Source organism: Oncorhynchus clarkii, chromosome 21 (assembly GCF_045791955.1).
Source record: "Oncorhynchus clarkii lewisi isolate Uvic-CL-2024 chromosome 21, UVic_Ocla_1.0, whole genome shotgun sequence".
In the NCBI taxonomy this organism is placed as follows: Eukaryota; Metazoa; Chordata; class Actinopteri; order Salmoniformes; family Salmonidae; genus Oncorhynchus; species Oncorhynchus clarkii.
The window spans coordinates 25466381-25482592 of record NC_092167.1 but is presented as its reverse complement, the minus strand read 5'-3'; the positions used below and the strand labels follow the sequence as shown (position 1 = coordinate 25482592).

The following is a 16212-nucleotide window of genomic DNA, read 5'->3' as shown; positions in this document are numbered from 1 at the left end:
TCCTATGGGGAGAGAAGTCAATGCAAACTGTTTGATGTAAACACCTTTTAACTATTAAGGGTTAATGCCACACGGTCAAGGTTAGGCTTGGAGGATCGGGAGGACCTTAGGAACATTCCTGTGGTTGAATTGTGCTTCTCACCCTAACGGTTCTCTCACTGTCACCCAAAATCAAATGACGTTGTGGGGCAGGCTTCATTTTGGGCCTACTATTCTAATGGTCGCTGCGCTTAGACCGAGCGAGCTACGGTCAAGCGGGATATCTCATTGAACTCGGCACGGCCTAGGGATTATGGTAATGCCATTGCCTGCACCGCACTTTGTCACTCCATCCTTCCTGTGTGTGTGTGAGGGAGCTTTTCTTTGAGATCTGTTGGGAGAAATGACTGATTTACAGTTCATGGGGGTTGCCTAATCACACATATGAAGTTTTGAAAAGATCTGACCTTTTTAACCCTTGGAAACAGCCACTATGACACCATTTAAGGCCCTTCCGGTTGGCACAGGAAGCTATAAATAAACTCATATCCCGATTGGGGTATGCCTTTACAGAATCCTGAGTTATAAGTCTTTACGTTAAGAACTGAGTTATTTACGGAGGGTTTAGTGAGTGTGTGTTATTTCAGAAAATCATAGAAAATCACAGAAATCTCGCAGAGCTCCGCAGCACACTTTAAAAAGATTCGTATGAACACCCTGCAACTGGATCTGTAACTGTTGAAAAAACAACGCCTATTTGTGAACATCACCAATTTGTCATTGTACGATTTCTCTTAAATGACGATAGATAAATGGCTGGTTCTTTTTTTATTGACACCGGAGGCTCCTTGACTTTGACGTGAAGTGGAAAAATAATTTATCTATTTTCATTTTGGACCTTTAATCCCAGAGAAATGGCCATAACTCAAAAACCGTTGAGGCCTAGACGCCATCTTGTTCGGGGCCAACTGTCCATTATGCCAAACCTACGCTCACCAAGTTTCGGCTTCGAAATATTTTCAGTTTTCGAGATAAGGCCCCATCGTGATTCGTGATGTTTTGTACAATTGCAATATGATTCCTTATGCCCTCTTGTGGGAATTTCCGGGACAGCGGAAAAATGACCAAAATTTGATTCTTTTATAAAACGGAAACCAAATGTCCGACAAAGTTCGTTTGATGACTTCCCGGTAGGTCCGGCCCTACCGCACGGCCCGACGCCGAACGCGAATTTTACAAATGTTTTCGGACGTCTAGTAAGGGACCATACATTTGCAATATGGACTTTCTCAATAACTATACACAAAATGTCAAAATGTTCCCTTAAGGTATGTTATGGGTATGCTTGGGACTTGGGAGTCCTTGCCGAAAATGTGCAATAAGGGGTATGAAGAATTTGTGAAGGAACTGAAAATAAATTTCTTAAAGAGATATAACCTCATGACATGATGGAAGACAAAAAGGCACAAGGAGAGGAAAAAATATTTTAATAGTGTCAACAAAAAATATTTTTATAAAATGTTACATTTTAAAACATTGGTATTACTGCAGTAATTGGTAAACACAGACTTCTTTCTACACAGTAACATGATAGTTTAACCCTCACACACCCTGAATTAACAGTCAGGCCGGGATTCAGTCCGAAACTGCGTTGTAGGACGTTTGACATTTAAAGGTAATTTCTCATTGAACCAACCTCTGCAGCTTTTACCGTGAATGTGATCTCTGGGACCATTGCCTTTAAATGGAATGAACACTGGCTATACACATCTAACAACAGACCTCATTACAAAACAACCATTGTTCACTGAAGCAAAGACAAAGGCTCCGTCCCAATGGCCCCCTATTCCCTATATAGTACACTACTTTTGACCATAGTGCACTAAATATGGAATAGGTTGTCATTTGGGACAGAGACAGTGATACAAGGACAATGAATAGTAAGCGCTGCTGTTCTAGAAAAGTATTCACACAGATAGGTGACAAATGGTTAGGAAGTGATCGAGAGAAAAAAAACTGACATGTTTGTAGTGTTCTCAAGCACTCACCTAGCCAAAGATTTTGATAACTAAATCCCTTCCATCTGTGACTTAACTCTATAAATAAAGTGTATTATTCTCATTAAATTGAATAAAGGTAAAAGACATAGACCGATGACAGCCTTCTCAACCAAGGCCGGATTCAATCCGAAACTTGTTGCAGCGTGGTTGTTGTTTAAAAGTAATTTCCATGTTGCAGCTTTTTCCTCAAGTTAGTAGTACTATTAAAAAAAAGTCAAGTAGAACAAAAACAAGAAAGTAATAAAGCTACATATATGGTCAGTTCCAGGGTCTGTGCTAATCCCTTGAATGCGATCTCCGCAAACGTGGGGATATTGCCTTTAAAAGCTGCATTGTCTACAAGCAGGATCAGATTGAATCCCAGCCCAAGTCTCCTCAATAGAAAAGGACATTCTTGGTTTCTAGTGAAGACATGTCTCAGGTATAAAACGTTTAAAGGATGCGTTGTTGTTCTTGTGCTTCTAGAAGATAGAAATAAAAGGACGTGATGAATGATGCTATATGTCCTACGCTGAGTAAGATTTATCAGTGTGTATGTTTGCGTGTGTGCCATCTGATGCACATATTGGTTTTGTGCCTGTCTTCATCATCCACATAACCCTCAGCCTTGTGTGTTCATATCTGTGTTCGCATATGTGTTTGTGTGTGTTCGTGTGAATGTTTGCCCTCTGTCTTTTCATGTGTTTTCGTGTGTGTAAAGACAGCACTGTGTAATCCATTACCCTGTATCACCTGTGTGTGATTAAGCTTACAGTAGTTATATTGTTAATTTTGTACTCCACAGTGTTTATATGAGTATATGTGTGTTTTTGAGCATGTGCTGGGTGTGTGTGTGCGTGCATGCATGCAAATGAATGGGTGAGCGCGTGCATGTATGGGTGTGTATTGGGGTGTAACAGTGGCAGTACAGGGACCTCGGGTCGTACTGTGAACTTTAATGAATACATTTTTTAAATATATGCTATGACTATGCTGCGATGTATGCCTCGAGTAATTCTGTACTGAAAAAAAAAAACATTTCTGGCTATTCCCTTAAAACAACGACAGCCTATGCGCACTTTGTAATCAAAATTGTGATCTTAATTGGTGCACTTAAAAACTATCATTTTGTGAGGCGCAGCCGGGAACTAGTTCTGTACAATGGCGGGTGGTGAGGTCGACAAATTAATTTGCCAATTCACACTCTGTTATGCTTACCACAGATGAATGGACCTCCAGGTATACAGAGCTACTTAACAGTGACAGCCCATCACATTACCTCGGAGTGGGAGATGAGAAGTACTGTGCTACAGACATGCTCTCTTTATGAGAGTCACACAAGTGAACATCTTTTTCTCTTTGTAAGAAAAACATTATTAGCATAGCATTGATTTCACACGCATATTGCACTTTATTTTAAATTTAGTTTTGATGAGTAATCATGTGCATAACGAACCGTGGGTTTGGTAAACCATTACACCTCTTGTGTGTACATTTCTGTGTGTGTGTGTGTGTGTGTGTGTGTGTGTGTGTGTGTGTGTGTGTGTGTGTTCAGAGCAGCCTGCCCAGTACCACTCCCTCTCTGTGTCGTGCCTCTCCTCTGATGATCTCCAGGAAGCCTAGTTTAGTCAGGAAGTCCAGCCTCATGCGATCTGTAGGCTGCATCTCACAAAACACACCATGAGAACCTGTGACACACACACACACCACACACACACACACACAGAGAGAGACAAAGAGTGAATAAGATGATCGTTGATAGAAATATGAGAGCGAGCAGAGAAGAGAAAGTAGAACATGTGTCAAACTCATTCCAAGAAGGAAAAAACAAAACAAAAAATCTCAGCCATCCGTGGAATGAGTTTGACACCCCTGAACTAGAACAACCATAAAGACAAAGGTTACCTCCCAAATGGCACCATATTCCATACATAGTGCACTACTTTTAACCAGTGTGCTTACATTTGTCCTGTTTCACACATTGTACAAGTGTGTAACCTGTACAAGTCTGTAGTGTGAAATGGAAATCTGAAATGGAAATCTGCCAGGAATCAGCCATTATTGACGCCGACCCTGGAGCAATTAGGGTTATGTGCCTTGCTCAAGGGCAGATCTATATATTTTTCACCTAGTCGGCTCTGGGATTCAAAGTAGCAATCTTGCGGTTACTGTCCAACAGTCTAACCACTAGGCTACATGCCGCCCTACACTCTAGGTTTTTCGGTTTGTCCCCATAGGGGAACCTTTTTTGGTGCTAGGTAGAACCTTTTGAAGAGTTCTTCCAAGAACCCTCTATAAAACGATTCTACCAGGAACCATTTTATCATCTTACGTTTCTTCCTAGAACCTTCTATGAAGGGTTCTACATACTACAGTGAACTATAGTATAAATATAGTAGTAAAATAAAACTGTAGTATATACTATAGTAATTAATGTAGTGTTTTTGCAGATTGTAGTATACTGTAGTATTTTTGATGTATTATCTCTGACATAGAAGTGAAGGCTTTCTACTTGAGGAAACCTACTGGAGAAATACTAAAAAAGAGCATATTTCCATGACTTGTAGGTAGGTAGGACTGGGGTCAATACAGATAGTCCGGGTAGCTATTTGGTTATTAACTATTTAACTAAATATTTATCAGACTTATGGCTTGGGGGTAGAAGCTGTTCAGGGTCCTGTAGTTCCTGACTTGGTGCATCGGTAACGCTTACCATGCAGTAACAGAGAAAACAGTCTATGACTTGGGTGGCTGCAGTCGGTCAATTTTTAAGCCCTTATATTTTTATCTGTTTAACACTTTTTTAGTTACTATATGATTCCATATGTGTTATTTCATAGTTATATGTCTTCACTAATATTCTACAATGTAGAAAATAGTACAAATAAAGAAAAACTCTTGAATGAGTAGGTGTGTCCAAACGTTTGACTGGTACTGTAGGTCAGATTAAAAATCTATTTAATCCATTTTGAATTCAGGTTTTAACAAAACAAAATGTGTAATAAGTTATTTTTTTTATTTCACCTTTATTTAACCAGGTAGGCTAGTTGAGAACAATTTCTCATTTGCAACTGCGACCTGGCCAAGATAAAGCGTAGCAATTCGACACATACAACATAGAGTTACACATGGAATAAACAAAACATACAGTCAATAATACAGTAGAACAAAAGAAAACAACAAGTCTATGTGCAAATGAGGTAAGTTGAGGAAATAAATAGGCCATGGTGGCGAAGTAGTTACAATATAGCAATTAAACACTGGAATGGTAGATTGGCAGAAGATGAATGTGCAGGTAGAGATACTGGGGTGCAAAGGAGCAAAATAAATAAATACCAGTATGGGGATGAGGTAGGTAGGTAGATAGACAGTTTACAGATAGGCTATGTACCGGTGCAGGTGCAGTGATCTGTAAGCTGGTCTGACAGCTGGTGCTTAAAGCTAGTGAGGGAGATGTGAGTCTCCAGCTTCAGAGATTTTTGTAATTCGTTCCAGTCACGGGGAGCAGAGAACTGGAAGGAAAGACGACCAAATTAGGAATTGGCTTTGGGGGTGACCAGTGAGATATACCTGCTGGAGCGTGTCGTGGAAATTTCCTCTATTTACCAAATCATGGGAGCAAACCACAACACAAGTCAGAGTTAGTTATCAAAGTCCATCTTTAATTATATGATCTCTATCACAACCCTGTGACTCTCAGATCAATTCAGTGTCTATCAATGAATTCTCTGAGAGCCCCCTTACACATTGCAGCTGAGATCCTTTAATAGCAAAAAACACACATAGTCAGACAGCATAGACATAATAAATCGTTCAGCTTTGTCTCCTTACTCAAACCCAGAACCATAAACCAATCCTCCATATCAACAGGCATATATATCAAATTGTCATTTAGATACAACCAATTCTAAATACAACCAATCCTGGACAAGCTCACGGGGAGCATAGAATGATTCCAGACACTGCCATCCTCCTCTCCCCGATGGGAAAAGTAGGGAGTGACTGGCACACAGACACAGTGGAGCAAAAGATTGGTTTACACATGATGACACCTTGACCTCTCCCCGGACCATGCAACTTAGTCTTGACATAGAACAGATAACTGCCAATGGCCACCACTATAGTACAACAAAATACATTCTTATGAGAAATAACTCATAAGCATATGATGAATATAAAACATCTTACCTATGTTACCAACCAATTCTGATTATTCCCCAACAAGCGTGTGCTACGAGTGGGTGCTGCTATGGTGACCAGTGAGCTGAGATAAGGCGGGGCTTTACCTAGCAGAGACTTGTAGATAACCTGTAGCCAGTGGGTATGGCGACGAGTATGAAGCGAGGGCCAACCAACGAGAGCGTACAGGTCGCAGTGGTGGGTAAAATATGGGGCTTTGGTGACAAAACGGATGGCACTGTGATAGACTGCATCCAGTTTGTTGAGTAGAGTGTTGGAGGCTATTTTATAGATTACATCACTGAAGTCGAGGATGGGTAGGATGGTCAGTTTTACGAGGGTATGTTTGGCAGCATGAGTGAAGGATGCTTTGTTGCGATATAGGAAGCCGATTCTAGAGTCTGGAAGGAGAGTTTACAGTCTAACCAGACACCCAGGTATTTGTAGTTGTCCACGTATTCTAAGTCAGAGCCGTCCAGAGTAGTGATGCTGGACGGGCGAGCAGGTGCGGGCAGCGATCGATTGAAAAGCATGCATTTAGTTTTACTTGCGTTTAAGAGCAGTTGGAGGCCACGGAAGGAGAGTTGTATGACATTGAAGCTCATCTGGAGGTTAGTTAACACAGTGTCCAAGGAGGGGCCAGAAGTATGCAGAATGGTGTCGTCTGCGTAGAGGTGGATCAGAGAATCACCAGCACCAAGAGCAACATCATTGATGTATACAGAAAAGAGAGTCGGCCCGAGAATTGAACCCTGTGGTACACCCATAGAGACTGTCAGAGGTCCGGACAACAGGCCCTCCGATTTGACACACTGAACTCTATCAGAGAAGTAGTTGGTAAATCAGGCGAGGCAATCATTTGAGAAACCAAGGCTGTCGAGTCTGCCAATAAGAATGTTGTGATTGACAGAGTCGAAAGCCTTGGCCAGGTCGATGAATACGGCTGCACAGTAATGTCTCTTATCGAGGGTGGTTATGATGTCGTTTAGAACCTTGAGCGTGGCTGAGGTGCACCCATGACCAGCTCTGAAACCAGATTGCATAGCGGAGAAGGTATGGTGGGATTCGAAATGGTCAGTAATCTGTTTGTTAACTTTCTAAGACCTTAGAAAGACAGTGTAGGATAGATATAGGTCTGTAGCAGTTTGGGTCTAGAGTGTCACCCCCTTTGAAGAGGGGATGACCGCGGCAGCTTTCCAATATTTGGGAAGAGCGGTTGAACAGGCTAGTAATAGGGGTTGCAACAATTTCGACAGATAATTTTAGAAAGAGAGGGTCCAGATTGTCTAGCCCGGCTGATTTGTTGGGGTCCAGATTTTGCAGCTCTTTCAGAACATCAGCTATCTGGATTTGGGTGGGGGTTTTGGCGGGTTGCTGTGGAGGGTGCCAGGCAGTTGACCGGGGTAGGGGTAGCCATGTGGAAAGCATTTCCAGCCGTAGAGAAATGCTTATTGAAATTCTCAATTATAGTGGATTTATCGGTGGTGACAGTGTTTCCTAGCCTCAGAGCAGTGGGCAGCTGGGAGGAGGTGCTCTTATTCTCCATGGACTTTATACAGTGTCCCAGAACTATTTTGAGTTAGTACTACAGGATGCAAATTTCTGTTTTAAAAATATTGCCTTAGCTTTTCTAACTGCCTGTGTATATTTGTTCCTAACTTCCCTGAAAAGTTGCATATCACGGGGGCTACTCGTGCTGCTACTTTAAAAAAATTTTTTTTTTACTTTTGTGCTGGTCAAGGGCAGACAGGTCTGGCGTGAACCAAGGACTATATCAATTCCTAGGACTACATTTGTTGAGAGGGGTATGCTTATTTAATAACCTCTAGTGACACCCCATCCCGTGAACGGGACCATTATCATCATCTGACACTAATTAGCATAACGCAATGGACATAAATCTTCCTAGAAAATATTCATATTCATGAAGATCACAAGTGAAATATTGGAACACAGCTTAGCCTTTTGTTAATCACCCTGTCATCTCAAATTTTCTAAATATGCTTTACAGCCAACGCTAGACAAGCATTTGTGTAAGTTTATCATAGCCTAGCATAGCATTATGCCTTGCTAGCAGCAGGCAAACTTGTCACGGAAATCAGAAAAGCAATCAAATTAAATAGTTTACCTATGATGAACTTCAGATGTTTTCACTCACGAGACTCCCAGGTAGACAGCCAAAGTACATTTTTTCCCAAAATATTATTTTTGTAGGCAAAATAGCTCCGTTTGTTCTTCACGTTTGGCTGAGAAATCACCTGGAAATTGTGGTCACCACAACGCAGAAAAATATTCCAAATTAGCCCCATAATATCGACAGAAACATGGCAAACGTTGTTTAGAATCCATCCTCAAGGTGTTTTTCTAATATCTATTCGATAATATCGGGAAAATTCATTTTTCACTCGGACCGATTGGAGTAATGGCTACCTCTGTATTTTATGCGAGAATCTCTCTCGGAGCAACCATGTGACCACTTACGCAATGTGGCTGCCTACAGCTATTCTTCAACAGAAATGCGTAAAACTACGTCACAATGCTGTAGACACCTTGGGGAATACGTAGAAAGCGTAAGCTCGTTGATGGTACATTCACAGCTGAATAGGGAGTCATTGGAACGCAGCGCTTTCAAAACCTGGGGCACTTCCGATTGGATTTTTCTCAGGCTTTCGCCTGCAACATCATTTCTGTTATACTCACAGACAATATCTTTACAGTTTTGGAAACGTTAGAGTGTTTTCTATCCAAAGTTGTCAATTATATGCATATTCTAGCATCTTTTCCTGACAAAATATCCAGTTTAAAACAGGAACGTTTTTTTTTCTCCCAAAAATGAAAATACTGCCCCCTAACACCAACAGGTTAAGAGGTGAGGAAGGCACTTTTAAAGAATAGCCAGGCATCATCTACTGACGGGATGAGGTCAATGTCATTCCAGGATACCCCGGCCACGTCGATTAGAAAGGTCTGCTCGCAGAAGTGTTGCAGGGAGTGTTTGACAGTGATGAGGGGTGGTCGTTTGGTTGCAGACCCATTACGGATGCAGGCAATGAGGCAGTGATCGCTGAGATCTTGATTGAACACAGCAGAGGTGTATTTGGAGGGCGAATTAGTTAGGATGACATCTATGAGGTGCCCGTGTTTACTGATTTGGGGTTGTACCTGGTAGGTTAATTGATAATTTGTGTGAGATTGAGGGCATCAAGCTTAGTTTGTAGGATGGCCGGGGTGTTAAGCATGTCCCAGTTTAGGTCACCTAGTAGCACGAGCTCAGAAGATAGATGGGGGGCAATCAGTTCACATATGGTATCGAGGGCATAGCTGGGGGCAGAGGGAGGTCTATAGCAAGTGGCAACAGTGAGAGACTTGTTTCTGGAAAGGTGAAATTTTAGGGGTAGAAGCTCAAATTGTTTGGGTACAGACTTAGATAGAAATACAGAACCATGCAGGGTATCTTTGCAGTAGATCTCAACACCGCCCCCTTTGGCAGTTCTATCTTGGCGGAAAACGTTTTCAGGGTTTTTGGTGGTTTTCCTAAGCCAGGATTCAGACATGGCTAAGACATATGGGTTGGCAGAGTGTGCTAAAGCAATGAGTAAAACAAACTTAGGGAGTAGGCTTCTAATGTTAACATGCATGAAACCAAGGTTTTTACATTTACAGAAGTCAACAAATGAGAGCACCTGGGGGGTGGGAGTGGAGCTAGGCACTGCAGGACCTGGATTAACCTCCACGTCACCAGAGGAACAGAGGAGAAGTAGGATAAGGGTACGGCTAAAGACTATACGAACTGGCTGTCTAGCACATTCAGAACAGAGAGTAAAAGGAGCAGGTTTCTGGGCACGATAGCATAGATTCAAGGCATAGTGTACAGACAAAGGTAAGGTGAGTACATTGGAGGTAAACCTAGGCATTGAATAATGAAGAGAGAGATATAGTCTCTAGAGATGTTTAAACCAGGTGATGTCATCGCATATGTTGGAGGTGGAACAACATGGTTGGTTAAGGCATATTGAGCAGGGCTAGAGGCTCTACAGTGAAATAAGACAGTAATCACTAACCATGACAGTAATGGACAAGGCATATTGATATTAGAGAGAGGCATGCGCAGCCAAGTGAACATATGGGTCCAGTGAGTGGTTGGGCTGGCTGGGGTCATGGCGATTCAGACAGTTAGCAGGCCGGGTTAGCAAGCAAGCAGTTAGCATGGGCTAGCAGTTAGTAGACCAGGGCAAGTTAAAGAGTATGAATACTTTCTGAAGTCACTGTACCTAAAAGTAGGCAGATAGTAAAGTTAAAACACTTGAGAGCTTTCAACAAAAAAACAGAAAATAATATTTTAAATGTGATCCATGTCCTAGGACACAGAGGGGTTAAAATATCAAAGTTAAAGTCCATCCAGTGAAGATAGGAGAACTAGCTAGCATCCGTCAACGAGAGGGCCAAGCATTCCATGGAATTTAACAGGTGGAAGAAACAACTGGAGAGGTCCATTTGTGCCGAGCTGTAACTTGTAGGACTGCTGGCAGCCGGTGATGAAGTGGTAAGACGCTGCTGGTAGAGTAGCTAGCTAGCTAACATTAGCTAGCTGTACAGACAAGCTTGACTAGCAAATCCAGTGAACCACAAAATTAAAAGAATAGCGAGCGAAAAGGAGCTGGCTACACTCATACTACCCCTGACTATTAAACAAAAAGCTAATTGCACAATAAACTTCAGTGTCTCAACACTCTTAGTGAACTCGTTGTTCCACAAGATCACCTCAACCCAACCTACGTGTACCCTGCCAATATCCTTGCAGCCACACTACACGTGGATGCAGACAGTCCTGTACGGGGACGCGGGCAGTTCCAGAACACGGACATGAGCATTGCCACACATAATAAACTACACCAAGTCTTTACAGGGTGTTACATTCATCCCTCACTAGGAAAACCTGATGTCCGGGAAGTTATACATAAGATTAAGCATCACAATGAATTAAAACGCATAACACAGTTTACAACACACCTTGAGCTATAAGCTCACGTAACACTATGCAACAGTAAAGCACAGGCATATAAAAACACCCTCAAACCAAAAAAACTCTCAGAAATATGAGATGTGTGGTGCAAGAAAACACTCTGTAATGAGGTGAAATTTGCAGCAAGAGAGACTCCTCTGTGTATGACTGATAGCTGAGTGTATTAAGGCATTCTTAGCTGGTCATAAGTGAGTCTAACCATTGGTTTAGTCTCTCTCTTCTCTGAGGGAACTGGGACTAAAAACTAATCTGAACTGGGGCCAAGGGATTGCAAGATTTCTGAACTGGGGCCAGGGACTACTGACTCGTCAGAGCTAGGGCTTGGGGTTAGTGACTCCTCTAAACTAGGGCTTGATTACAAGAGACTGTTGCACACTAGGGCCATTTAATTATCCTCCAGAGGTCACTTCACTTTCATCTTCAGAGGGGCACTCCGGTTCAACTTGCTGAGAAGGAAGGACTTGTGTACTGGCATTGCTCCAGGGAAAATCCAACACTGGAGCTTCAGAGGATCCCATTTCCTCTTCCGAGCTTCCTTCATCTTCATTTATTCCTTCACCTTCATCCTCTCCTATAGCGAGGCCCAGAACTGCCTCCTCATCTTCATCAGATGCCAGGGAAGAAACTGAGACGGGCGATTTATGCTGTTGATGACGTATCTCCATCCTCTATTTATGTTCTATGGTCTCACCACTCAGCAGGCTAATGGAAAACAAGTGGTCTCGGTGGAGCGTCCTCATAGGTCCTCCTCTCTTGGGATGTACTTGATATGTGAGTAGCCACTGCACTATCACGAGGTTCAGACTTCAACCTGTTGGCAATTTTTTGCTTTCCTGGGAGTCTCAAGTTCTGTACAAGGACACAACCACCAGGTTGTAGCTCTTGACGTCTCACCCTCTTGTCGTACCTTGTTTTGTTCATCTTGTTCCTGCTTGAAGCTGCCATGGAGGCTAGTTGATAGGCCTCTTTTAGCTGTTCCCTTCATTTGGAGGTGTTCCCTTCATTTGGAGGTGTTCTTCAGATAGTCTTGGTCAGAGCTGCCATCCGGGGTGACTCCTAAGCACAGATTAATGGGCAGTCTAGCCTCCCTCCCGAACATCTGGTAGTAAGGGGAGAATCCAGTAGTAATTTTGGGTGCAGTTGTAGGCATGGACTAGGTACACCAACTGCTGAATCCATGTGGACTTTTGTTTGGATCCAAGAGTTCCTATTGGTGGGCCTCCCGGGTGGCGCAGTGGTTAAGGCCGCACCAGAGTCTCTGGTGGCACAGCTGGCGCTGTACTGCAGCGCGAACCCAGAGACTCTGCCAATAACCCAGGCTCTGTCGTAAACGGCTGCGACCGGGAGGTCCGTGGGGCGACGCACAATTGGCCTAGCCTCGTCTGGGTTAGGGAGGGTTTGGCCGGTAGGGATATCCTTGTCTCATCGCGCACCAGCGACACCTGTGGCGGGCCGGGCGCAGTACGCGCTAACCAAGGTTGCCAGGTGCACAGTGTTTCCTCCGACACATTGGTGCGGCTGGCTTCCGGGTTGGATGCGCGCTGTGTTAAGAAGCAGTGCTGTTTGGTTGGGTTGTGCATCGGAGGACGCATTACTTTCAACCTTCGTCTCTCCCGAGCCCGTACGGGTGTTGTAGCGATGAGACAAGATAGTAGCTACTAAAACAATTGGATACCACGAAATTGGGGAGAAAAAGAGGTAAAATTCAACAACAAAAAAAATATATATATATATATTTTTTTAAATAGTTCCTATAGAGCAGTGCGCGATTGAATCTCTCTGGCTGCGGGTTTTCTTGAGGATGGTATGGCGATGTGAATGACTTCTTCATCCCAGCCAGCTGAAGGACCTCCCGGATGAGTCTGCTTTCAAAGTCCCTGATCAGAGTTGATGCAGGAATTCAGGCCATAATGGACATTTAACAAAGCACCTTGGCCACAGTGCTGGCTTTCTGGTCTTTAGTGGGCATAGGGAGTGAAGTGATCTGTCATTAGAGTGATGTTACTAATGTTCTTCATGTCATTCTTCAGAGAGAGGAAGTCTATACACTCCAACTCTAGTGGGGCACATTGGTCATTTCCTGTTTTCACAGCTCCCATGACATGAGATATCACAGGATCACTCTGCTCGGCTCTCTCAAGCGCTGCAACATCCAGTTGAGGCAGGTAAGGACTATGAGGTTCACGTAGGCATTAGGCAATGCTTCTGGGGTGACTCCTAACATCACGGCTGCACAGTTTTGGATGTCAGACGGTGTCACCTCCATAGCAATGGTCCGACAGTTGGCTTTGACACCAAGACCTGGAACTTCAATCCAGTCATCCTCTTGATTGGTCTTCTAGACAGTGCATCTGCATCAATGTTGACTCAACCAGGATAGTACTCGAGCTTGAAATAGTTGACCAAAGCCACCAGCCATTTTTGTTATCTAGGCCGTCATTGAAAATAAGAATTTGTTCTTAACTGACTTGCCTGGTTAGATAAAAGGTACAATAAATAAAATTTAAAAAACGTATTGAGGCTACAAAATTCTCAACAGTTGCACTTGGTTATATTCTCCTAAAAGAAGAATAGTACATTTAGGGACAACTCTAACAACAATTTGGTACTCCTCAGGAGTGAATTTAACATTGTGTGTTCTCATAAATTCTTGATAATCATATAGTTGGCCATCATTATTCAATAATTGTTTAACCCAAATAATGTTGTCAAACCAGTTCTGGAACAATAAAGACTCTTTTTTTGTATTTTATGTCTTTATTATTCCATATTGTATACCTATGTGGGGAAATATTGTGTTTGTACATGAGGTTCCAAGTTAGAAGTACTTGTTAATGAAAGATTAATAGGGATTTTACCCATATTAAAGTTGCATTTGAGTAATAATTCTAGACCACCAATCTGGTGGAATATTGGAATATTAAATTAGGGATTATATTCCAAATGCAATCCTTATTTCTTAAATAGTTCTGTATCCAATTGATCTTAAATATTATATTAGAGGTTTTAAAATCCAGAGCATTCAACCCTCCCTCACTTTGGGTGCTACATATTACTGCTTTTCAGAAATAATGAGGTTTATTCCTCCATATGAAGTTAAATAATTGAGTATCAACCATTTTAGTTACTGACAGAGGAACATCCAAGGCAAGGGAGGTATAAACTCATCTGGACAGACCTTCAGATTGTGATAAAAGTACACGTCCAGATAAAGAAAGATCTCTTAATAACCAGGAGTTAAATCTTTTCCCAATAGGAGAGACATTTAAGCTGGCCCTTTCTTTCTGATCTTTGCTAACTTTAATACCAAGATATGTGATCACATATTTTACAGGGATATTACATACTGAGTTTAAGTCACATCTTTTCAACGCAAATAATTCACATTTCCAAATATTCAGAAATAAACCAGATACATGTGAGAAGGCATTAACACACAATTTCTTTCCTGACTTCATTATGATCTTTCAAAAAGATGTTGTCAGACAATTGTGAACATTTTCTCTTTGTCTTGTATCTGAATACTCCTAAAACTATCCTTATTTATATGAAGTGCCATAACTTGTGTGACTAATAAAAATAAGAAAGGAAAAATTGGGCATCCTTGTTTATTTCCATGTCTAATATCTGTGAAGTTCCATGGGATAATTTAACAGAGCTGTTACTATTATTGTAAAGTGTCTTAATTACACTTTGAAAATATTGACCAAAACCCCAAAATCGAAGTCTCAAAAATAAAATTACATTAAACTGTATAAAATGCCTTGTAAAAGTCTACAAATAAAATAAAGCTATCTTCCATAATGTGCTCATTGTAGTCTAACAAGTCCAAAACTACTCGAATATTATTACATATATGTCTGTTCTTCATAAAACCAGACTGGGTATCATCAATGATTTGGTCAAGGTATCCATCTTTCTGCAAAGATAGATGCAAGTAGCTTTCCATCATTGTTCATTAACCTGTTGCGACGACCAAACCCGGATCCGGGATTCTATTTATAGACCTAAGCTCATTACCATAACGCAACGTTAACTATTCATGAAAATCGCAAATGAAACGAAATAAATATGCTAGCTCTCAAGCTTAGCCTTTTGTTAACAACACTGTCATCTCAGATTTTCAAAATATGCTTTTCAACCATAGGAAAACAATCATTTGTGTAACAGTAGCTAGCTAGCGTAGCATTTAGCGTTAGCATTAGCGTTAGCATTAGCGTTAGCATTTAGCAGGCAACTATCACAAAAACAAGTAAAGCCTTCAAATAAAATAACTTACCTTTGAAGAACTTCTGATGTTTTCAATGAGGAGACTCTCAGTTAGATAGCAGATGCTCCGTTTTTCCAAAAAGATTCTTTGTGTATTAGAAATAGCTCCGTTTTGTACATCACATTTGGCTACCAAAAAAAAAAAAAAAAAAAAAAAAAAAAAACGAAAATTCAGCCCTCAAAACGCGAACTTTTTTCCAAATTAACTCCATAATATCGACTGAAACATGGCAAACGTGGTTTAGAATCAATCCTCAAGGTGTTTTTCCACATATCTCTTCAATGATATATCCTTCGTTGAAGCCTGGTTTCTCCTTGCTCTCAAATGGAAAAATAATTGCACCTGGCTTTACGCTCCAATTTCGACGCAGGGACACCAGGAGGACACTTGGAAAATGTAGTCTCTTATGGTCAATCTTCCAATGATATGCCTACAAATACGTCACAATGCTGCTAACACTTTGGGGGAACGACAGAAAGTGTAGGCTCATTCCTTGCGCAATCACAGCCATATAAGGAGACAATGGAAAACAGAGCTTCAGAAATTCTGCTCATTTCCTGGTTGATGCATCATCTTGGTTTCGCCTGTAGAATGAGTTCTGGGGCACTTACAGACAATATCTTTGCAGATTCTGAAACTTCAGAGTGTTTTCTTTCAAAAACTGTCAAGAATATGCATAGTCGAGCATCTTTTCGTGACAAAATATCGCGCTTAAAACGGGA

The 16212-nt window shown here is 41.7% G+C and overlaps 1 protein-coding gene across 1 annotated transcript in view; it reads right to left on the bottom strand.

Annotated features, from left to right (window-relative positions):
- Positions 1–1449: 1449 nt before the first annotated feature.
- The window catches only part of LOC139378796 (protein O-GlcNAcase), a 57775-nt gene continuing 43012 nt past the window's right edge, over positions 1450–16212 (bottom strand). Inside the window, exon 19 of the mRNA XM_071121300.1 lies at positions 1450–3706. Coding sequence (XP_070977401.1) covers positions 3570–3706 — 137 coding nt within the window. The 3' untranslated portion in view covers positions 1450–3569. The remainder of the gene's footprint in view (positions 3707–16212) is intronic.